Source organism: Ptychodera flava, chromosome 9 (genome assembly GCF_041260155.1).
Source record: "Ptychodera flava strain L36383 chromosome 9, AS_Pfla_20210202, whole genome shotgun sequence".
In the NCBI taxonomy this organism is placed as follows: domain Eukaryota; kingdom Metazoa; phylum Hemichordata; class Enteropneusta; family Ptychoderidae; genus Ptychodera; species Ptychodera flava.
The window spans coordinates 43,069,512-43,093,614 of NC_091936.1; the positions used below are offsets into that span (position 1 = coordinate 43,069,512).

The 24,103-nt window shown below is 38.2% G+C and overlaps 3 protein-coding genes across 4 annotated transcripts in view; 2 read left to right on the forward strand and 1 right to left on the reverse strand.

Moving 5' to 3' along the window:
* LOC139141127 (probable serine carboxypeptidase CPVL) overlaps window positions 1–24,103 on the forward strand; it is a 601,148-nt gene that overhangs the window by 259,558 nt on the left and 317,487 nt on the right. The window lies entirely within an intron of this gene.
* LOC139141097 (uncharacterized) lies at window positions 1,873–9,656 on the reverse strand. Its single transcript, XM_070710673.1, has 2 exons — window positions 8,858–9,656; window positions 1,873–5,672 (listed from the first exon to the last, which is right to left on the reverse strand). The coding sequence occupies exons 1-2, from the start codon at window positions 9,423–9,425 to the stop codon at window positions 4,438–4,440; spliced, it is 1,803 nt and encodes a 600-aa protein (XP_070566774.1). The 5' UTR covers window positions 9,426–9,656; the 3' UTR covers window positions 1,873–4,437.
* LOC139141098 (putative uncharacterized protein DDB_G0271606) lies at window positions 15,136–24,043 on the forward strand. 2 transcript variants are annotated; one of them, XM_070710674.1, is made up of 5 exons: window positions 15,136–15,518; window positions 18,263–18,397; window positions 21,030–21,160; window positions 21,965–23,312; window positions 23,379–24,043. In XM_070710674.1, exons 2-4 carry the CDS (start codon window positions 18,291–18,293, stop codon window positions 22,828–22,830), a joined length of 1,104 nt encoding a protein of 367 aa, XP_070566775.1. In that variant the 5' UTR covers window positions 15,136–15,518; window positions 18,263–18,290; the 3' UTR covers window positions 22,831–23,312; window positions 23,379–24,043. The 2 variants fall into 2 exon arrangements, with proteins under 2 accessions (XP_070566775.1, XP_070566776.1); XM_070710675.1 differs by having other exon boundaries at window positions 15,381–15,518; window positions 18,263–18,444; window positions 19,789–21,160.

The following is a 24,103-nucleotide window of genomic DNA, read 5'->3' on the forward strand; positions in this document are numbered from 1 at the left end:
CCACATGCTAGGACGAACGATGACAACGCCGCCATTTTGTCTTCAACGAATTTGCCAAATTAATAGTGCCAACCCTTTTCATACCTTATCGCAAAATTATTATTATTTTCAACCAATATGGCTACGTATTTCCTTACAATGTAATTTTTGCGCTACATTACTGGATTTACTGACACGAACGATCACCGCAAACAACACTTCATTTACAGGCCGCCATTATTCCTGAAATAGGTCGATCGAAAGACTTTCCATTTTATTTCAACAAACTATTGTGGACATAGGGAATTTTAGATCAAAAATGAATCATATAAGAGCCATATTTAGGCGCATTTCGATTCTGGTAAGTAAGAGTTTCCTATCGACCTCCACCTTACCATCTAGGGGAACGATTAGCCAATCATAGCTATATGCTTTGAACACCAAGGAACAAGAGGATCTGTATGTTTGACCTGTCCGTATCCTAAAATGCTAAATATTCATTCGTTATAATTGCCATTACAACCATTCTTTGACATAGCAATATTTCACAATACCCTATAGTAAACCATGGCTGTAGCGTAGACTACGCCATGTTGTGTTCGCTGACGCCATACATGCCCACTTGCCCGTAATCACGATCAATCGAGACAGGAGCTGTGCTGAAATGACTCACGTCAGCTGAAATAGTAAGCATTTGCTGCTTGTTTGGGTCAAATATACCTACGGTGCAAAATTCTTACCTTGACATGGTCACGAATGCAAGATCACGAGGAAGCACGGCGATGGAAGCAGTTGACATTAGCCCTATAGTCGACTTTTCTTTTATCAAAATCAAACAGTGTCAGTAAATTGCATTATGGGTTACAGGCAGACGTTCAGGTAGGGGAATACCATAGCGCAGAATCAGCAAATTAAATTCGTTTGCATGAAGAAAGACAATAAAATATACTTGTAATATTGTCATTTTCTTGAAACTTTCATTAGAGACTTGGAATGAAAAAAAAATTAAGTCGTTTTGAAAATTATAGTTAAAAAGTGGTGTCACCGTGCTAGATTTCAAGATGAAATGTCAAGATTATTCCTTTCTGTACAGAATGTCGGAGAACCTTTTTCTTAGTGCAGTTGATACATATATCATCGTGTATTATAATAAACTTCATAAAGTGATCAACAACATTCATGTTTACAAAAGTGGTGCGACGACGCGGATTGTTTTCTCTTTATTTTTTTCCTCCCTTCTGTTTCTCATCATCGGCATTTGGCGAAAGCTATGTAGTGGCATAGTTTTCTTTTTCTTTCTTTTGGGTTTTCAAAGCCACAGCAGTTTATAATTGTAATTTTCTTTTAACTGAAAAATGTCTCCTTTACTCTGAGTACTTTTGGTCATAAATCAAAAGAGTTGGCAAATGTTGGATACATAATTTTATTTCGTGTGTCGGCCTTATTGATGGTGAATGATTCGTGTCTCATCCAACCGAAACACGGTATTAATAAAAATACTGAGAATCATGGCGCCATGGAGGTAGGAAGGGGTGACATGTATTCAATACCTCCAAATATCATAATTATGGATTTGTGAACCCATAGACCCCTGCTCTATGGTCAATGGCAGACTTGGCTTTAGAGTAAATCATAGTAGATCACTCAAATTTTCGGGAATACAACTTCAGTTATGAGACGTCTATTCAGAAGTGAAGGGTAGATTCTGCCTGCTGAACAATGGATTGTAGGGAAATTAGCAAATTTGGAAAAGGTATTAAAAGGAACCACTGGTGAACTTTTGACCCTGTGAAGACACAAATACAAAGAGTTCACGTGGGGCCAGAAACAGATCTACTTTTTTGGCCTAATACAATATACAAGAAGAGTATACAATAAAAGACATCACACACGTTTGTCTTGAGTAGAATTGAAGAAGTCGGTTTATTTAGTAAATGTATTTACAGTAAATCATTTATATCTTATCATAAACAGAAAACATAAAATAGGCATACAGCATCAGCGTTTAGTGACTTCTGGACGGACAGTCTATATGTACATTTCTTTATTCATGAGATTAAAAGCGCCCTTTTAGATCTTAAAAGTTATCGTATTAAATTTGTCATATTACATTAAGTTACCTTCCTTAAATATATTGAAAATAGCATCTCTTTTCTTAAAAATTTAAAGCCAACAAAAGAATTTAAAGTTTACTCATCGCATAACGTCAGTGGTACACTTGTTCCCCTCCCTTCCCCCCCCCCCCGGGCCATGCACCCGCATTTCAGTCGGCAGTCCATTCCAGTAAAATGGGGATATCTAATGATGGACATGATACATTGATAACGACACATGTGTTTTGATAAGTTGGCATGGTAATCAGGTCCGAACCTACAATACACGAGACATTGAATACATCGAGGTGCATCTTCTTCATGACAGTGTATACACCGATTGGATAGCATTGTCGCAAGATAACGAAACGTCAACACTGTAACCCGACTACGTTATACGACAACAATAACGCCAAAACAATAATGAAAACAAGAACAACAAACAAGCAAATGTTATAACTATCTTATTTCTAGTGTAACGAAATAAACTCATAACAAATACCGACCTTTGAACCTTTGAGGTGAAAACGTGTTTGTTTTCAAAAGACGTATACGTGATTACTTTATTATCGCTTAATTTGTAGTTTCGTAAGCCATGTAGTTACATGACACTTGGTCAAAATATATGAGTTAAACTTTGATAGACATCGCAATCTATAAATCCTGCGGACTTAAACTGGACGGACTTGTACTCAGGTATGATTCGAGAGCAAACAACATGGCAACAACACGCGATGTTCTGAGCATTGTCAACGGTAAGGCTGGTGACAGTGATGGTCTGTGAGGTATACCTGTGATATACTGCCACCAACGACAAAACATACGCCAAAACCGGCCATTCAACGGGAGTCTGATGAAGCACGATAAACATTACTCTTGTAATATAGGTGAAGACAATCTCTACAACAGTACATATTTGTGACAAGAACCAGTATACGGTAGGTGTACCGATCGTCTGACTTCTGTAGATTGAAACACCACACTTCAAACGCAAAGTTGCACGCAAAGTTGTCCACCCTGTAACTGTGTAAAACTTTTTACAAGTAGTACTGGACTCAAAGTTCTTAAATTTCGCCATATGTTGTCTGAAGATACTATCTTAAGCTTTTAATAGTTCAGTTTAAGGCTCTCTTGAATTAATTAGTCTAATCAGTTTCCCCGTCGCCAATGTGAAGAATCATATGACAATTGGCGGCACTATTACTATTTGCCAGAGGCAAATGGATTTTCAAAACTGAATTCTTTAAGAATGGTAGTTGCTGTTTCTATGTCAAGAAAAGTAAAGTAAAATATTTAAATCAATGAAGAACTAAAATACTGTTGATGTATAACATGATTCGTTTCAACAATAACTCTGTTGTACATAACGTAAATTACATAGGTCAAACTAGATGCTTATTTCACAATTGATTTTTTTTAAGTCGTCCTGTCTGTGAGCGGCTCGTCAAATTGGTTTGGGTTTTTGTTTTGTTGTTTTGTTTTGTTTTGTTTTGTTTTGTTTGTTGTTGAAAGCTTTTTTTGCGTGACTCGAAATAACACAAAGGTGAAAATAAGGTGATGCAACTTTTCTTTGCGGCAAACATTAATGTTCGCCATAGGTACATAAAGCTTTAAAACTGAATTCTTTGAATTTCAAGGACAAGGTCACAGTATCAACAATTCTATGTCAATGACGAAGTTCACAAACATCGTTTAAAAGCTTCATTGCCTGCATGTAATTGTATACAGTAGATGTTCAAGTTTTTCTGTTATGTTTGCAAAAGACAGTTTCTTATTATACTGCCAAAATCATATTAAAATGCCCAGCGTTTGTCAACACAGCCTGTCTGTGTGTAATATCAAACGTCATAATTGACAACTGAATATCAGTCCGGACTTTCATTTGTCAAATTTAACAGTACACAATGCATACGATGCGATGTGCTGGCAAAACGGTTACAGTAGACTACACCTTGCGGACAGATGTTTGGACTCCCAAACTTCCACAATTCTTTTCTGATCTACCACTTGTGGGTTTCATTTTAAAGCTCTTGATTTAAGAAAACTTTTTACCGGGTTTAGTTTTACGAAAATCGAAAATTTCATTTTTCTCCGTAGAGTTAACGCCGGGATGGCGGCCATTTTGAATTTCAAATATCGTAAAATCTGGTAATTTGTGTCTCTGGTACCAAAATTTGTATGGTGAACCCCAGTTTTTATTCTTGACTTTGAAAGAGAATGGTTGGAACATTCCTTGAGGAAAGTTTGAGCAGAAGTCTTTCATTTTCGAGGTGCATACTACCTTAAGTTAAAAGTTTGTATTTTAAAATAAATACTTCCGAGATAAGAAAAAAATATTTTGTAGTGTATATAAATTCGTAAATACTCAGTCATCGTCTGCGACGAGGTATTTCGTAAGTTCGTTTTGTCGACCATACTTCCTGACGAGAGGCGGCAAGACCTGTCGATGACAGGCGATGAAAATAAGCACACCTATTATGGGAACGCAGAGCAGACAACAAAATACCCAAAATGCCTTACAACAGTATCCGGGTGTTAGAAAGTTTGGCCAATCATACTTGATTTCGTCATCAGGAGCCTCGTTCACCGTGTAGGTGCGTCTTAATGGGCCATCGGTGATACTATCAAATGCAGTCATTTTGTTCAACTCTTCTTCGTCGTCTATTTCAATCTGTACCGGATTGGCGTAACCATCTGCCATTTTGGTGTGGTCTGCAAAGTCTAGCAGTTCTCCCCACTGGATTTCCATCGTGTCTGTTAACTTTGTGTGGGGTATTGAGTTGTAGACAAATGCTGGCTTCACGATCGAATCTGTTTTGAGCGACCTGGGCTGATTTACTGACCATATGTCGAACACGAGTATTCGACAGCCTTTGGTTCGTCTGCTGCAACTTTTATCAACTACAACGACGTTGCCTTCCGGTGTCACGGCCAAACCTGGGGAATCGGTGAAATTGTACGGTCTCAAATCAAAACTATGAAGCTGGTCGAACTCCGGACTGAGGACGTAAACATGACTGGCCGTCGTCACGATCGTGTCGTCGTAGCTGTCGATTGCCAACCCTTCTATATGGTTGTTGAACGTGTAATCGTTGACATGCTTGCCTGTGGGTCCGAACATTTTAATGTTCGAAAATTCTGTCAGGACGAGGTTGCCGTCACTCCTGACAGCGATGTGGCCCTCTAGTGGCGATCGCAACTGCAGGGCTTTGATAAAGTCACCATTTTCGGTGAAAGTCAAAACCTGGCACATAGCCATGTATGTGTCCTGTCTACCCTCCTCCACGCACTTAACGTATACATTGCCGGCGCGACATGTGACGCCGCGCACAATGCAACCTTCAAGTATAGATTCGGCAAATTTCGACGCCCTCAACACTCCGTTGTTATCGGCGATCAAAATAAAACAACCGTATTTCCCAACAAGTATGACGTCATCGTTGGTAGTGATAGCTATACCGAAAAAGTAGCATCCTCCCTTGCGTACAGTTCCCGTTGCTATGATACGCTGTTCTCGTTGCCTGGCAATGACGATAGTGGTCTCTCCTGTCCAGTCCGTCCGACAACACCAAATGTCGCCTTTTCTAGATACCGAAATACCTGATATAAATAAAGCAAGAATTTTTTAGTGTTAGAGCTGATAGTACAACATGTTAAGGTCTGTGTAAAGTTTCGTTCAATTCTGTGTACCATTTTCTTAGTGATATAAAACGAATGAATTGACGAATCCCTAGTAGTTTTACTAATTTTAATTGGGTTGGTCATCGGGGATTTTACAGGTTGAAGAGGTCATATGTTCACAATAGAAGCCGCACGTCAACAGGCCCGTAAACTTTGCGAATGTGAAACGTGGAGTTTTTAGAGCTTTTTTATCGGTGTGAGTGCTATGATTACAGTAAGCTTCCCTTGGTAACTTCGAAGGGTGTAACTATAAACGAAAATTGTAAGTTGATCAAGCAGAAAGAAGACAGTCAGAAATATTTGTTTGCAATTATGTAAAGATTGTTGTATCGATCGGACTTTGTATTTGGCTCTACTAACACGCGATTTGTGTCGAAGTACTCGTATGTCGGTGTTCGGTATAACCGATATCCATAAGAACAAGTCCAGCCATGTGATTGACGTTTTCTCAGTGTCTCCGTATTCTGACCATAGGCTGCTAGCTTTGCCATTCGATGTGCTGGAAGCCATAAGGTAGAATGCGCCCGAGGGAAGATATTGGGACTCTCACATTTTCTCATGCTTTTCTGATCTAGCGCTTGATGGGGCTCATTTTGAAGTTCTTGGAGTACATCAAGTTTTTGCCGTGTTAGTTTTGGGCAAATCGAAAGTTCCATGTTTTACCATAGAGTAGTTATCACAAGAATGGCGGCCATTTTTAAGTTAAAATATCGGTAAATGTTCGGTAATTGTTTTCTCTAGAACCAAGGTTTACATGGTAACCCCAGACTTTTGTTATTGATTTTAAAAGAGAATGGTTGTAGGTCTTATTGGGGAAAGTTTGAGAAAAAGTTTAAGTCTTTCAGTTTCGGGGCGTGTACAACCTTAAAATACACAAAACTTAGATTTCAACCCATTTTTGCTGTCGTTGTTTACACGGACAGTATATTTTTTCCGACTTCGTCTTGAATTGTAGTTTTTTTTCTGTAACATTTTGGGCCGAATCCTACAAAGTTCGGACGCTTGTCGACCATCACTTTACTTCTGAAATGTAATGGTCAAAGTAATGCAAATAATTTTATATTGTAAAGTTGAAAATGGATAATAGAAAAATACTCCAGTTATGCATGGTTCAATGTCGTAGGAAAACAAATCAATTGTACAAACAAAGTACTTTTTGAGGGTTCAGGCTTTCCCTTTGATTTTCTCTACTCCTAGTATCCTATCGAATTTGAGCTTACGCTGAGGATATGGAAAAGAGGCACCCATCTCCCTCGGGCTATTGTGCTATTATCAAAACTTAATACACGTGACAGATTTCAACGCGAAAATCAATGAAAAGCTCGACGGAATGCTCGGACGAACCGCCCGGTCTCTCTCCTGTTATTTGCTTGCCTTCAATAAAGCGTATCGGCAGTCCTATGGGTTAACCTCGATAACAGGCATTGTAAAGCTGTATTTGAAATGTGATTGATAATAAATAATTGGCCATTGTTGTGGTATTTAAAAGTTAGGATAACAACACGACATTGTTAGCTGCTCACAGTTATATCGAGTCTCCAAGGTCGACCACACTCATTTATCATTCTATCGACCCGGTTCGTAACGAGCTATCTCATAGTCAATCCTGTCAAAATCGCCATTGAATGAAATAAAGCAATGCTACTTAGCCAACGAACATCTTGAAATACTGAGTACTCTGCGAATGAAACTGGACGCTTCAAATCAATTTGGATACCGAGAACATACATAAATGAAGCACAACGAGCAGGACATGTCCGTGTAACTGACTATTGAATAGCTGCCAGAGAATGTGTGAAATTTCTTAAAGCCTTCGCTGTCATCAAGTAGGCGATTATCAGTTGCTTTGTATACGTTTTCAATTTTTGTGCGAGCTTCATTTTATGTTTGGTCGGTGACCCTTGACCGCAGTCCTTCGCTCTTTATCGGTTATACACAAATGTCGAAACGGGTTAGGCATAATTGAAAGAGTTCTGCTCGTATAAAAGTACAGCGACTTTATGTTGCACTTTCAGAAATTTGGCTTCGTCTGACGGTCATCCAATGAAATGGGTTGTGCTTTTTCGGTCGTATAAATCAGAATTATGATACGCATAATGATTAGTTGACGTGTCTAACTATTTGTTCTCAGATACTCTGACGCTTTGTCACGATCGGACGCCATAAAAGCGGATGTTGTATTCATGACGCAGTTTTGCCTCGGACAATTGTGTCAAGGCTTTACTCTCTGTTCAAGTAGGCGGCCTTTTCATTTCGATAACTCTTGCTGTATGTTCGCCTTTAGACGGTGGATATTGTCTGTTATCAGCATAGTATGCTATTCTTTTGTATGCCTACATGCCATGGCCTATCTCCAGGCCTTGTCTCTATAGCACTCTATACACCAAAAGGAAAGCTCAAATCGCACGCTATATTGGAATATGCTTGCTCCTACAATCAGCTTTGGGCATTTTTAGTTGAATATCCTCAGGATCATTTCAAGCCACCTAATCAAGTAAGCCTCTAATGAATAAAAAAGGACTACGACACGCCTTGTAAACCCTATAGCTAGCCTGGTTAAACTTGACAGGGAATATGTGTACCTGTTTATGGAAATGACTGTAAGATTGCAAGGACAATACTGGAAAGTGGTCGGGATAGATTTATAATCATCGGACCTAATTCAATCTCTGTCCTTCAGGATAAAAATGATAAAATAAATGGGAAAAATTATAATGATGCTTGAATTAAAGCCTAAACTTCTTTCCCGGTATAGGTAATGAAATAATACTAATTTTTTGATGGGTACGTTAAAGTAAATTAAGGATAAATCATCTTTTTATGAATCGCTTAGTCTGGTTTTATGGGCGTTTATCAAAAATGATATTGTGTAGATTTCTGCTCGAAGTTGAGCAATGTGTTTGTATTTTGCTTATATTGGTCTTTCATATCAAGATAATCAAATCAATCAATCAATTTTAATTATTAATCTTATGCTAAACATCTCTCTCTCTCTCTCTCTCTCTCTCTCTCTCTCTCTCTCTCTCTCTCTCTCTCTCTGCGCGCACACATACAAGTCTAATAACTCAACTTTCTCAACTTTGAGCAAACTTATGGCGCTATACCTGATATCGTGTAGGGTGACAACGTCTCACAGTAGATATCCAGGTAACCATTACTCGTGTTTGACTTGTCATCGTCGTCGCGAAATCGGTTGGGAAAACAGCAACCAGTCACGAACTGTTCGCTGTTGATCCATGTCCTCTCTTGAACTTCTCGTTTCACCTCGGCAATGGCCGTTTTCACGACGTTTAACCGCTTTGGTGTGAAGGGACCTCCTCGGCCCTTGTCCATGCGGTAGTACCAGCCCCTCTGTCCGCGACAGACATTCTCCAAGCGGTCTTTTCTAACTTCATTGTCGATGGTGTAGGCAACGTTACCTTTACCAATGTACACAAACCAACTGGTGGTTTGGTTCTGCCCTCGGAGGCACTCTATTTCGATCAGATCACCGGGCAGACAGCGCTTAGCCAACTGTTCCGTTGTCAACCGACGACTTCTCCGCGTTACATCGTGGATTCCTATCCCTTCCACGAACTTGACGCTGTTAGCGGTAGGTTCCCAATCCGGCGACAACTGAAGAGGGTTGATCAACTCGCCGTTCGGAATCAATTTCTCCTTGTCCGATTCCATGATGGCTGTCCTATCGCCAAATCACACAACTGTGGAACCGAAAACATTTCGCGTGAAGCTCCACAATCAGACACTAATGCTCATCTTCTGTGCACACTGTATTAATAAAGGACAAAACAACACAAAGGCACGGCAGTGATCAGGTCACAAAGGGACAGTACTGTCCCCCGACCTGCAGAAGGACAATGCGTTTTATGGACATACTCGAGATCGATGCCCAGTGTGACTAGGCAGTCTAGTAATAGTGATGGGCGTTTTTATCACAAATAAATTCTTCAATCAGGACAACTGGCGTACAATATTCACCTAGGAAGGCTACTGTCAGTTAATACAAAGCGTTAGAGGGCAAGTCATCGAGAACGAGGACCCAGATTAATCCGCATACATAGTTAACTGTTAGTACAATAGGTTTTGAATTGGTAAGAAACTCTAAATTCTAATTTTAATTTAATTTTCGTAGTTATCCTCTGACAGTTTAATTTAATTTTCGTAGTTATCCTCTGACAGTTTACAGATTAAGAAAACGACGACAAATTTCCTCTGACCAAATTGACGTCATCAACAATATGACCTAATTCTTTTCGCGTTCATCGACCATCAACTATGGACACACTCCAAAAACTTGTTTGTTGCATTTACTCCCTCCTTTTTTATGTCTTTACCTGTCATGTGACTTGTACATGTCTCATATCGTTGAACGTGGAAGCATACATTCTACTGTACTGTGTGTCATTTATCCGGTGTAAGTATAAGGAATCACGATCGATAAGACTTGTCGGTGGAAACAGACCATATTCCAGCCTTTTCCGTCAAGATAGAATGATTGTTATTTTCTATTTGTCGTCAAACATATCTACAAGGTAAAATCCTCATCAACAGCAATCACTACAGCCACTTCGATTAAGATGACTTGAAAAATTAATTTACCTTCAAAATTGTCAAGGCTAACTTCTCGGACTTAGACTAACTGCGGAACGGTCAGGTTCACTGTCTATGTAAGAAATATCATCGACACATTGTCGAGGAAAAAACATTAACTTTAACTCAAATGATATGTCATCTCATCTACATATTGCTCCATTACCACGGCTTTGATACAGTTCAGGAGCATGAGTTAAATTGTTGAAGTCCTGCACATTTTTCAGTGACTGTATTACTCTGAATGTGTCTATATCTGTTAGCGTTTTGTAAATTTGAAAAAAAGGATTAAAAATGTACAAACTGATGACCAAGCAAACAATGAATTTTATAACTTATTTAAAGATTGTTATTCAGTTTACGATCTTCCTTTTCCAAAGAAAGTTTCTCTGTGACGTAATCAACAGCAAAAGGTATTTTTAGCCGTTGATTTATACATCAATCTATGTCAATAGATGGCGCTGTAGTACATGAAAGGAAGTCATATCTCCACTTGGCAGTTGTCATCAAACGAATCTTAGTTTTTTGCATAGCTTAATTCTCTGTTTCCTACACAAAATATCCCTCTATAGCCTTGAATTCTGAATCAACATAGCTATCAACTGATAAGTATATTACCTCCTTGCGCTCAGGTATGCCGTCACTCAATTCAACAGTCCAAGAATTGTTGCTCAAGATTTCAGAAAGAGGAGAGGCTCGGCAGAAGTTGTATGGGTTTACCCTTGGTAGTTGAACTACAAACTCTGCAACTTTTCTGTTGGTGGATCAAAAGTCGACATGTTCGTGGCAAAACACTGACTTCAAAACTTAATTTACTACATACCGTAAATGATTGATCAAGACTATGTGAATACCAAAATTCATGTGTAGAGTCATAGACAGCAGTCGAAAGTATGCATTTCATCGAATATCCCATATACTCTATAGAAGTCACAGAGGGGTCACAACCGCGGTACGTATCATGTGTGTCTAACAGCGTGGCCCAGTGGTCAGTACCGCGTGGTAGACCTTTTTCAAAACCATTTTCCAATAAAACAATTAAACGCTTGAATGTCCAATTGTACTTACTTTGAAATGTCGAATTTGTTGAGTTGATTGGTCACAGTACCATAGCTCATTTCCAGTGCAGGATACTTTAATTAAACAAATTTATTGTAAAAAGACAATCATCTACATCTGATCTATTATAGTTTTGAAAACCCACATGAGATAATCCTGTTATCCCCATGAGATAATCCTCTTATCCCTATGAGATAATCCTGTTATCGATAATCCTGTTATCACACTATACTTGTCTCATTTCGTTGTAATAAATTATTTTGACAACTATTCTAAACCATCGCTACCTGTCATCTATCGATGTCTGAAGCGCACTATAAAAGCCATATTCTGTATAATTTTTGGAGATGCAAAATTCGATGGCCCACTGTAAGATGGGCGTATCCCCTGTGTTAAAGCATAGCAGATACGCCCCTCTTGCACTGGGTTATATAATTGAAGTTTTTATACCAATAAGTGACAATTTTCTCTAGTTTGATACACCTCTAGTGAATTTCCAAAATTGCGAAATATAACCAAGTCATCCTACAACCTTACGGAAAAGAGTATATACTCTAATTGTCGCTCATGGAAACAGCCTGCTCTAGAGCACCCGCTGAAACATTCACAATCTTAAAGGAACATGAAAGCCTATATGTCTCCCCATAGCGGTATAATCATTTTCAATCAAATATGGCAAACTGCCGTTAATTTTGGCCATTTTTTCCACGTTTTACCGTTCTTTGGGTAGACCCCTAAATGACACAATAATGTTCCGTATTGCCATATATCTTCCAGATCTCCAGCACGTCTATGGGCCTCGTAGGCGCAGAGTAGACCATAAGGAAGCCAGGATGAACAAACAAACAAACAAAACAAAATAAACAAAAAAAAGAACTAAAACAAACAAGAAATTATGAACAATCAAATAAAACAAAATAATAAGTAATAAATAACAAATAAATAACAAATAACCGACAAAAACCATAATAAATAAATCGATATAAAGAAAACCATAAAGTGAATAAGAATTTACAGTAAATAATTGACTGAACAACACATGCAACTTATTCAGTTTTACTACCCACAAGGGATGTGACTTACAGTAATGGCCGTCAATGCCATGCCATGGTCAATGACTAGTGTTTTCCTACAGCAAAAAAAATGACTGTCTCACCGCCAGTGACTAAAATCCATATCAGTTTGGAACGTTAGATGTCGCCGGAAATTTGCATTCTGATTGATCGTACATTCATTATAGACGGTAGTTCTGTGAGCCCCAATCATGCTCTCATGTCGATACCACTTGTTCCTCTTTCTGCTCTTCGGCATGCTACACCGTTTTATTTGTGGTAGGATAAAATTATATCACAGGGTATGGAATGGGCGGCCATCAAGTCACATTCCTTGTGTGAGTATTGTGGATAGTGATACTAACGTGGCATTTTGAATAAGTTGCATGTACTGTTCGGTCAATTATTTCAATTCTTATTCAGTTGATCGCTTTCTCTTATATTTGTTTATTTAAATATTTATTTATTTATTTTATTTATTTATTTGTTTGGGTTTTGTCGGTTATTTGTTTATTTATCAATTATCTTTTGTGATTGGTTGGTTGTTCATTCATTCATTTGTTTATTTTTTATTGTTTGTTTGGTCGATATTTGTTTTTTGCATATGTATTTTTGTTTGTTTGCTTGTTTGTTTGTTTGTTTATCTAGGTTCCGTGTGAGCGGACTAATGCAGCTGACAAGTAAGCTTATAAACCACCCCAGCAGCACAAGTAAATTGAGGGGGTCACGTGATTTTCAAAAATGTCCAACAAGTGAAAAGCCTTGTGTCAGTGGACAACCATTATGAAAATGCGGGTGATTCTCCGCGTTTTTGCTTTCTCCGCGGGTATGTATATTTCAACTTTTTATTCGCAGTTGCTATATTGTCTGCAGTGTTTGTTTCTCCCTTACCCAGACAGCGATTTTGGAATCTTATTTATTTATTATTATTATTATTATCTTTATTTCAGGCCATCGGCCCATACTAAGAATAACATTAAAATGTAGACATTACAGCGAGAAATAAATTTTATAAAAGAATGAAAAAGATTACTGAAAATACTAATACAACACATTCCTACAATGCTGCCAGAAAGTTGAAGTAAAAATTAGAATTAACACAACTGTACTTTTACAGAATTCTTGCTTTCTGTTAATCTTTTGCAAAAGTTCAAGTACCTTTCTTTGCAATGAAGCAAAATTCAAAATATTGCTTGATACAAAATTGTGACTGATACTCGCATCTCGTTTAAGAACAAAAATTATACGCAATGCATTATGATAAGCCACTTTTAGAGTTGACATCTGTCTAGCACTGTAGTTACACCAAACATTAAGACAATCCATACTATATAAAAAGCTTGCAAAAAGGGCACATTTTACAATCTGTGAACAGCTGCTAAAATTGCGTGCAATCCAATTAGCTCTAGCATAAACACATCGAAGTTGCTATGCATATCAGCATTGTCTTCTCTCGAAGAAGAAACAATATATCCAAGATATTTTTAGTGTTAACAAATTTAAGAGATTTTCCATATAAAAATACGATAGGAATTCTGTTAGGTTTCCAAGACCTCGGGAATATAGCCATACATTCTGTTTTATTTGGATGAAAAACAATATCATGCTTGTCCCCATAGTGTTCACATATGCAAATTAATCTTTGTAATGCTTTTGCCGAGGGGCAAATCAAAACTAAGTCATCTGCATAAAATAGGTGATTCACAACTGTGTTTACCAAACAGCATCCAACACAGGCTGGTTGTAGCTTTGTACTTAGATCGTCTACATAGGCCTACACAGCAAGGAGAGCATAGGTGAGAGATTACTGCCTTGTCGTCGCCATTAATAGCACTGAATGCAATTGACAAAGCAGAAGCCCATCGCACAAAAAATAACTGATTTGAATAGCAATACTGTAAAATACAGACTATAAACAATGGTATACGCCTATTTATCAATTTTCTAAACAAAGTCCAATGATTTACCCTGTCAAATGCCTTAGTAGCATCAAATATGGGTGTAGGCCTATGTCTTTGATGAAAATCTACAATTTCTTTAAGTGTGAAAATACACATATCTGTGGAATGACTTCTTTTAAAGCCAAACTGGAGATCACTAGTAACAAGTAAAGTTTCAATTCGTGATAAGATACACAATTCAAAGAGTTTAGAAATCGCTGTCACCAAAGCCACAGGCCTAGCCTATCCTTATCCATCGAAGTAAGATCCTTAGATTTGTCTTTAACAATTGGACAAATAACTGCATGCATAAACATATCTGGTAAATAACCATAGACGAAAGAGCTAGTAAAACAAAGGCTCAAAATGGCACACAGGACTTGATCTAGCTCTGCATGGCATAGCCCTGCGTACGATGCTGTGTGTTCAGCTACAGCTAATCGCCCCGCTCACCACATGTGGTGAGCGGGGCGATTAGCTGTAGCGGAACACACAGCATCGTACGCAGGGCTATGCATGGCAGGGCTGTGTGTTACCGGCGTTATACGGCCTCCCACAACATGGCCTCCCACCACATGTGGTGGGAGGCCGTATCACGCCGGTAACACACAGCCCTGCCATGCAGAGCTAGGCTTGATCAGCATAGATCAAATGCTCTACAGCAATACCATCGTTACCACAGGCCACCGTCCCTCATCTCACAGACAGTAACCACCATTTGATTATGATTTATATTCGGATACTTAGGGAGTACATTCAAGGAACTGCACCAGGAAAATATTCAATCCACGTAATGCTTAATTTGTACCTATGAAGCATTGTTTCTACATGCTTATCAATTTGATGGTGTATAATGTACTTACAGAAAGATACGACGACAGTGGGGAAACAATGTTGCCGAATTCGTCTCCGACGCTGAATCTTGTACGTGCCGTAATCATGCGATACCGTTTGTCCTTTATTCAACCCGGAAGCTGGCTGCTTTCATGTGAAAACAATTAATTGCTGGTAGAAGCGTGTGTGACACCGGTGCAGAGCACATCGCACAGTGCCTTGGCCACGTCGACAAGCCGACACACCTTACGCGCCCAGCTGTGTTATCAAGTAGCTTGAAGTTATAGCAGGTAATACTTTACACACTGCAGCTTGTAATGTACGAAAACATTGTTTTGAGTTGCTCTCATAAAAGTCGTTGGGAAGTTTTTTTTGTTTCCCGTTTTCTCTTTACAACTGTATCATACAGATCGCCATCATATTTGAGTAGCAGAATCGCTTTAGAGTATTGGAATCTACAGCCTTCTTCGCGCGCAGACCCACCAAATTGCAAATTTACTCGCAAAGTGAAAGTGGCAATGCAATGGCACCCCGAAAGGGCGCAGGATCTAGGACTGCTTGCTGTTTCCAGGCTTACATACAAGCTCGACATCCCAACCCATGACCTTGCTTGCAAATGACCTTGGAGGTAATACTGTAGACGGTTTTTACCTCCGTGCTCGTATGTATACCGTGTTGTCTGGACCACGGTCCACGGTCCCTGTGATAGAGGGACTGTGTCAGGACTATAGAATTGTTACCGATGTCTCCAGACCAATCCTCCTGAGTCATGGAGATATACACACCTACAAGATAACGACTGGACAAACCCATGCACATCAATCAAACATCATCATCATCATCATCAAACATCATGAATCTTCATGAACCCATGATGAAAGGAGTATAAATACAAACCTAGCTGTGGGTCCACAGCTGCGGTGGTTACAGAGGGGATTCCTGCCGCAACTGGTAAAAAGTCGTAAAAGTCAAAACCAGCCCGTAAAAGGCAGGAATCCCAACTGTAACCACTACAGCTGTGGACCCACCGCTAATACAAACCACACTGTGGCTCTCCTGAGTCCATCTAACATGAGCCGCTTCAACTGTCACTGTGCAGTCAGTGCTCCGTGCGCGGTCTACCGCATGCACCGGCAAGTCAATGTATTTGCCGGACAGTACTAGTATATCAGCTATATACCCTATTTATTGCATTACAGTAAACAGCTTTAAATAGTGACAATGAAAGAAAAATAACGCATCAAAAAATTTACAATTAACTCCAACTGTTTCCAATTTTTTTATTTAAAAAATGATATGAATAATGTAGTTGTGACTGCGTGAAACTTGTAATGAATAATGTACACTGCTTGCGGATCTATTTGGTCTATGATATGATTTTGATACTTTTGGTTAATTGGTATAAGCATATCTGTGGTTTAATAATTACCATTCCCATATTATTACATGTGTATACTATGGCGTAGTTTATTCCTGGTGATGGCAAACAAACGTGAAAGTTTAAAAAATGTTATCGGAATACTTTTAATGTCTATTGATCTTTCAGAGTCTAGAATTATATTTAACCATAAGTTAGAACTATGCCCCTGGAGGACAGATATTCAGACACACAAACCTTTACAATCTTTTATTTGGTCTACCATTGGGAGCTTATTTTGAAACTCATGGAGTAATAAAAGTTTTAACCTGCTTATTTTTGTGAAAATCGAAACTTATTTCTCCCCATGGACTTACCACAGGGTTGATGACCATTTTGACTTTCAAGTGACTGAAAATATTGGGTAAATTTTTTCTCCAGTGCCAAATTTTTCATGGTGATCCCTTATTTTGCATGGTGATCCCTTATTTTGCATGGTGATGATTTGATTCTTGATTTGAAAGAGAATGATTTAATGCTTCCTTACAGAAAGTTTGAGCAAAAGTCAAGTTTTTCAATTTGGAGACATGTAGTACCTTAACAAAAGACTTGTGGTCCAGACATGATTATAACATTCAACTCCACCAGCTGTAAAATGCCATACAACAATCTAGTGAAGTAGTAGTTTAACATTTTAGTCAAAAATATTATACCTGAATTCCAACAATACTAACTGGTATATTGTATTAATCAAAGATACTACTAGAATTAGACCAAATCATTGTTTCTGACATGTTCTCCTATAAAATTACTTCATATTAAAATTCGTTCATATTAATGTTTCATCATCATTTAATAGATTCTTAAAATTAAAAGAGGTTTGCAAGTTTTAAGAAGTGACTTGGTGACATTTATTGATGTGAGAAACACTGGTTTAGGAAGTACACATTTTGGTATAGAAAAACTAAATTAAAGCTGATTTGTCATTATTTTTTCTTTACAATAATTTTATGAGTGAATTCTAACTTTAGAGACTATTCGTGGAATTTCTGTTAATATTGACTCAAATAAAAATTATTTCTTAGAAAATGTTGCATGTTGCTATTGCAATAATCAGGTTGATTGACATTTAAGGACATTTGCCATTCTGACCATGCATGCAAGCAAACAGTAATTTTTTACTTATATAATATGCTGTACACTTCAAGGTCTAGATTTTCAGCTTATCTTGCATCAACTCCTGTGATATGGAGATGAAGATGATGGGTCTGTCTGGTCACATTTAAGCTGAATTCAAGGACATACAGCTGTCTTATCTCAGAGATAAGAGGACCCTTCAGTAGTCTGTCGATCTTTTTTCAGATTATATTTACAACATGAGGTTGGCACCTACAATCACTTTTGTCAACTAACTTCGAGAAGCAATCCATCTAGGATACTGCTCCATACATTAATGTAGGTTTTGTGAGTCAGGAATGTAACCTGGCTTCATCCCCAGTGTTATCTGTGTACTTGTTTGTTCAACTACTCTTCAGACATTTCTAAAACACAAACCGGAACACCTGAAATGTTTCAAACAAAGACCAAGGCAATAAGTGATCAAGTAGAATGGACATGTAGCTAAATGTATCACAGTAGGAATTGTTTTCTGATTTTATGTTTCCTTTCTTTTGTCAGACAGGAGGAAAGGTGGAAAAGACATACCATGGAAACCAAACAACAGTTGGTCAGACTGTTTGTCATTTTCTTCTGTTACTTTGAATGTTTTGATGCACATGTTCAACATGAAGAACCTGCAGGCCATGATGGAGAGTAAGTCTTTAGTTTTGTATCATATGTGACATGTGTGCAGTCAATATGTGACATGTGTGCAGTCAACAGGCTATTATATATGTGACATGTGTGCAGTCAACAGGCTATTATATATGTGACATGTGTGCAGTCAACAGGCTATTATATATGTGACATGTGTGCAGTCAACAGACTATTATATATGTGACATGTGTGCAGTCAACAGACTATTATATATGTGACATGTGTGCAGTCAACAGGCTATTATATATGTGACATGTGTGCAGTCAACAGGCTATTATATATGTGACATGTGTGCAGTCAACAGACTATTATATATGTGACATGTGTGCAGTCAACAGGCTATTATATATGTGACATGTGTGCAGTCAACAGACTATTATATATGTGACATGTGTGCAGTCAACAGACTATTATATATGTGACATGTGTGCAGTCAACAGACTATTATATATGTGACATGTGTGCAGTCAACAGACTATTATATATGTGACATGTGTGCAGTCAACAGACTATTATATATGTGACATGTGTGCAGTCAACAGGCTATTATATATGTGACATGTGTGCAGTCAACAGGCTATTATATATGTGACATGTGTGCAGTCAACAGACTATTATATATGTGACATGTGTGCAGTCAACAGGCTATTACATATGTGACATGTGTGCAGTCAACAGGCTATTACATATGTGACATGTGTGCAGTCAACAGGCTATTATATATGTGACATGTGTGCAGTCAACAGGCTATTATATATGTGACATGTGTGCAGTCAACAGGCTATTATATATGTGACATGTGTGCAGTCAACAGGCTATTATATATGTGACATGTGTGCAGTCAACAGGCTATTATATATGTGACATGTGTGCAGTCAACAGACTATTATATATGTGACATGTGTGCAGTCAACAGGCTATTATATATGTGACATGTGTGCAGTCAACAGACTATATATGTGACATGTGTGCAGTCAACAGACTATTATATATGTGACATGTGTGCAGTCAACAGGCTATTATATATGTGACATGTGTGCAGTCAACAGACTATTATATATGTGACATGTGTGCAGTCAACAGACTATTATATATGTGACATGTGTGCAGTCAACAGGCTATTATATATGTGACATGTGTGCAGTCAACAGGCTATTACATATGTGACATGTGTGCAGTCAACAGACTATTATATATGTGACATGTGTGCAGTCAACAGGCTATTATATATGTGACATGTGTGCAGTCAACAGCTATTACATATGTGACATGTGTGTAGTCAACAGACTATTATATATGTGACATGTGTGCAGTCAACAGACTATTATATATGTGACATGTGTGCAGTCAACAGGCTATTACATATGTGACATGTGTGCAGTCAACAGGCTATTATATATGTGACATGTGTGCAGTCAACAGGCTATTATATATGTGACATGTGTGCAGTCAACAGGCTATTACATATGTGACATGTGTGCAGTCAACAGGCTATTATATATGTGACATGTGTGCAGTCAACAGACTATAGAACATGTCTGTATTCCTAAACCTTTCTACCAAAATTACTGATGTGTACATGAATGACCTCACATCATATTTGATCTGTTATTGTTCATGGAGGTGAGTTTTCAGAGGGGCATACTCCATACATATCTGATATTCCTATTAGAATGGCCACCAAGCCTGTCTTTTGACATATCACTCAGTTTAACCTGACAGCTGGTGTCTTTTAACAATGGTTTATTAACTCTCTGATATTACAAGGTTACACTGTAATTAGTTTCACTCAAGTTGACGTGTAGACTCTGATTATTATTCATGATGAGAAAGATGTTTCAAATAAACATAATTACAGAGGTTTGCATTGAACCGGTGGCAATATTGGAACGGTAGATATACTGAATTGAGGAGTTACCAACACTTAGTCTAACTGTCAGGTGTAACTGATATCGTCTAGGCGGTAATATTAGTATCCCATAAAGAAATCAACTCTGCAAAAGTCAGACGTTGTCAAAAGAAGACCAGCAATGTTTGCAAATGATGCATTTCAGACAGTTAGAGGAATGTATGTGGATGTTTGATGTTGATTTGACTATGGATGACCTTCCAGACAATGTTTCAACTATTTCAGAGTTGAGTTTTTTGTTATTGACAGACATTATGGCCTAGATGATAATTACGCCTGATAGTTTTGGCAACTCCTCAAATTAGACAGTATGTCTAGTTTCCATATTGCCATCAGTTCAATGCAAACCACTGTATATTTTTTAATGGAGCATTTAAAATCATAGGAAGAACTGTATTGTAGATTTATTAACATGGACAAAGATGATCACAACATTCTAAATCGCATTTTAGAGTTTAAGATTTGTACTTTGTGAAATATGCCATTTTAGAGTATGTCGATGCTCAGTGTCTGTTTTGTGTTTCAGTAAAATGTTGTAAAGGCGGTTAAAGCACATTCAATTTACAACATAATGTTTCACTAACAGGTGATCACGTTGACAATATTCGGAAGAAAGATAGGTATGTTGGTTGAGGGCGCTGTCACCCATGTTTTCATTACTGCTTTAACTTCAACTTCTTCCTATTTTACATTCCATGGTACATGTATATTTTTCTTTAGACATTTAGGGCTTCATCTTGGTGATAGGTTTGATTTTGATGAAGAGGGCGCCAGACACATTTATGAACACATGAGCCAGATCATTGATCTACCAGAGGCTGTCAAACAAGGAGAGTTCAGCGATGAACAAGGTATGAACGTCCACTACTATTCGAGTAACATCGTTTTTGAGAACAAACAAGATATGGGAAATGCTGCATCTAGCTTGTACATTTATCGGAGGAGATATGCCCTAATGCTGGCAAAGATTTACGTGTATCTATGTATTGATATATTGGACTGATGAGCTAAAATTACTGAATAAAAATATGCATTCCTTGAATTCGTGCTATCTTTGTCTCAACCATACATAAACCATAACTGTTCTAAAAATTTGCATAATTTTTATAAGCTGTCTCCAGTATTTATGTTAGAAACTAAACAAATTGGGCACTGTTGCATGCAGAATTAGAATGTTACAAGGTATACAAAATAATCAGTAAAATTTTCTCTGAAAGAAAACCTGCACGTTTATCTGAGAACCACCAAGGTGCATTCAAAAGGCATATAACAGTGTCTGATAGTGACAATCTTTTACACAAACAGGACTTCAATCCAGGCCGTAGTCTGTGTGCCCTTTGATTCCCTAACTCTTTGAGACGATGTGGGAATGTCTGGAAATGTCTTCGCCTGTAGAGTACACACCATATGGCACATTTTCTTGCATCACAGAGAAAGCTTTCTTGAGTTGGTGGTGTATGTAGCTGTGATGACACACTAGGCCTAGACTGGAAAAGCCATCATGTGAAGGTGCTGCCTACACTCCTGCAGGTGTAGGGAGTGCCCTGGAACGACATCGCCTAGTTTACGCTAGGCCAACTAACTCTTTTAATCCTCAAACCAATCAAAATCACATCACACATTTTGATTTGGTGTAAATTTCTGATTTTGTGCAGGTCAGTTCTACCTTTTTGTGAGTCATGACTTTGATGGCAATAACAAGCTGGATGGACTGGAATGCTTTACTATGCTGACAGATTTTTACGATACCAAAGATCCCACAGAAGCTGGTCACCTTGCAGGAAAGATGACGCTGAAGGAGGTAGAAGGGCTGGTTGATGACTTACTGGTTAAACACGATACAAACAGAGATGGTTATCTAGACTTTGCCGAGCTTTTTGCTCCCAATGTGCAATCAGTTTGGACAAAAATGGGTGAAGCCATTCAAAAAGCTGAGAAATTACTTGATGAAGCAGAACTTGGACTTGCCGCCAATCAGCAGCAGCTGGGGCATGCAAATGAGGCAGGTAGTGCGGGGATACCGAGAACTCAACATGCACCACAAGGTAGCAGTGGCCATAACCAGCCAATGCCACAAGCCATTCACCAGCAACAGCAGGTACAGCAACAGGCAGGGCATGCACAGCAGCAAGTTCCACAACAAATTCAGCATCAGGGACAAGTGCTGCAGCAAGTTCCCATGCAGGCAGCCCAGCAACAAGCAACAGTTGTGAAACAACAAGGTCATGTACAACATCAGACAAACCAACATTCTGCAACCCTCAGACAGCAACAAATACATGTACAACAAAACGGTCAAATGCAGCAACAACAATTACAGCAGCAGCAAGTTCAACAGCAACAAATAAGACAACCAATACATCAACAACAACAGCAACAACATCAAAACATTCAACAACAACAACAGCAGCAACAACAGCAAGCACAACAGCAAATTCTTCAACAGCAGCAGAAACAACCTATACATATGCAGCAGGGACAAGCACATGGTCTTAATTCTCAACAACAGCCTAGACAGTAATTCACGGTTTTTTATTTATAGGGTTTTCAGAGGGCAGAATAATTCAACTCATTGGATGAAATAAATGGAAAGGTCAGTTGGGGTCAAGGGTAACATACTGGTCTTTTGAAGAGTAAACTGATAGCTACAAAAGAAAGTGATTAGGAAAGATGTATGTCCATCATAAATCATGGTTCTGCTGTCAGCTTGCTGGTGTCATTTATCTACCTTAGATAATGAATGACTGTTTGGGTTAAAGGCCCTGTTCCTTTGTTTGCCAATGTGGCAAATCAACTGTTTACTAAACTCATACCTATGTCACTCACACATGTTCCACTGTGAGCCATTAGAAACTAGTGTCAGGATATACTACTCTGCTCATCTAAACAAACAAACAGACAATGGACTCTAAACAATCACATATTTTAATCTTCAATAGTGGGTAAATCTTGGGTTTTTGCACTTGACACAACAAGATAGCAATACTACTATGCTGGTGTAGGGTTCTATAATCAGGGAGATTATTGCACTTGACACAACAAGATAGCAATACTACTATGCTGGTGTAGGGTTCTATAATCAGGGAGATTATTTTCTTGGAAAATTTATTAACAAACATCATGTTTTTCAAAGTTTTTGCTCCTGAGAGGTCAATCTGCTCTCAAACAATTCTTTATCAGTGAAAAATAAAATGAAGAAAATTCTGTATATTTTAGAAGTGTTTTTGGATACTGACAATTTTTTGATTCAGAGAGCATAAAACGGCCATCTTTTCCTTCTTTTGCTCATGGCCATATCTACAACTTTTTCAATTTACTTTTTGTAATTACGTCTATTTTTCCAACTTTTGCAAAATCTTTTTCTACATAACTACATGCACAATTAAGATTCGAATAATATGCTATCCAGTTGCTAGCTGGAGTGGTTGGAAAGTAATAGAGTGAACATCTTTGGGATTCACCAAAGTGGTAGGACTGTTCAACAGGTGGATTTGATAAACATGCAAATTAATGGATCATATTGGAAGGGAACATTTGTACAGAGTGATATCATTGGTCAAAACAAGATGTTTGCTGTGAGATCTGTGAGGAATAATCACCTTGATTTGTTCATTTTGTTTAACAATACATGTTTCCCATTTTGTTTGTACAGGCAAGTTACAACCATCTTGAAAGATATTTTAAGTTTAGCATCTCTTTTTTAACTGGAATAAAGTTTTCACTGATAACTTTTACATGGCACTTAATCGTCTATTTACTGGCACAACAATGTCACGATATTTCTACCCACATAG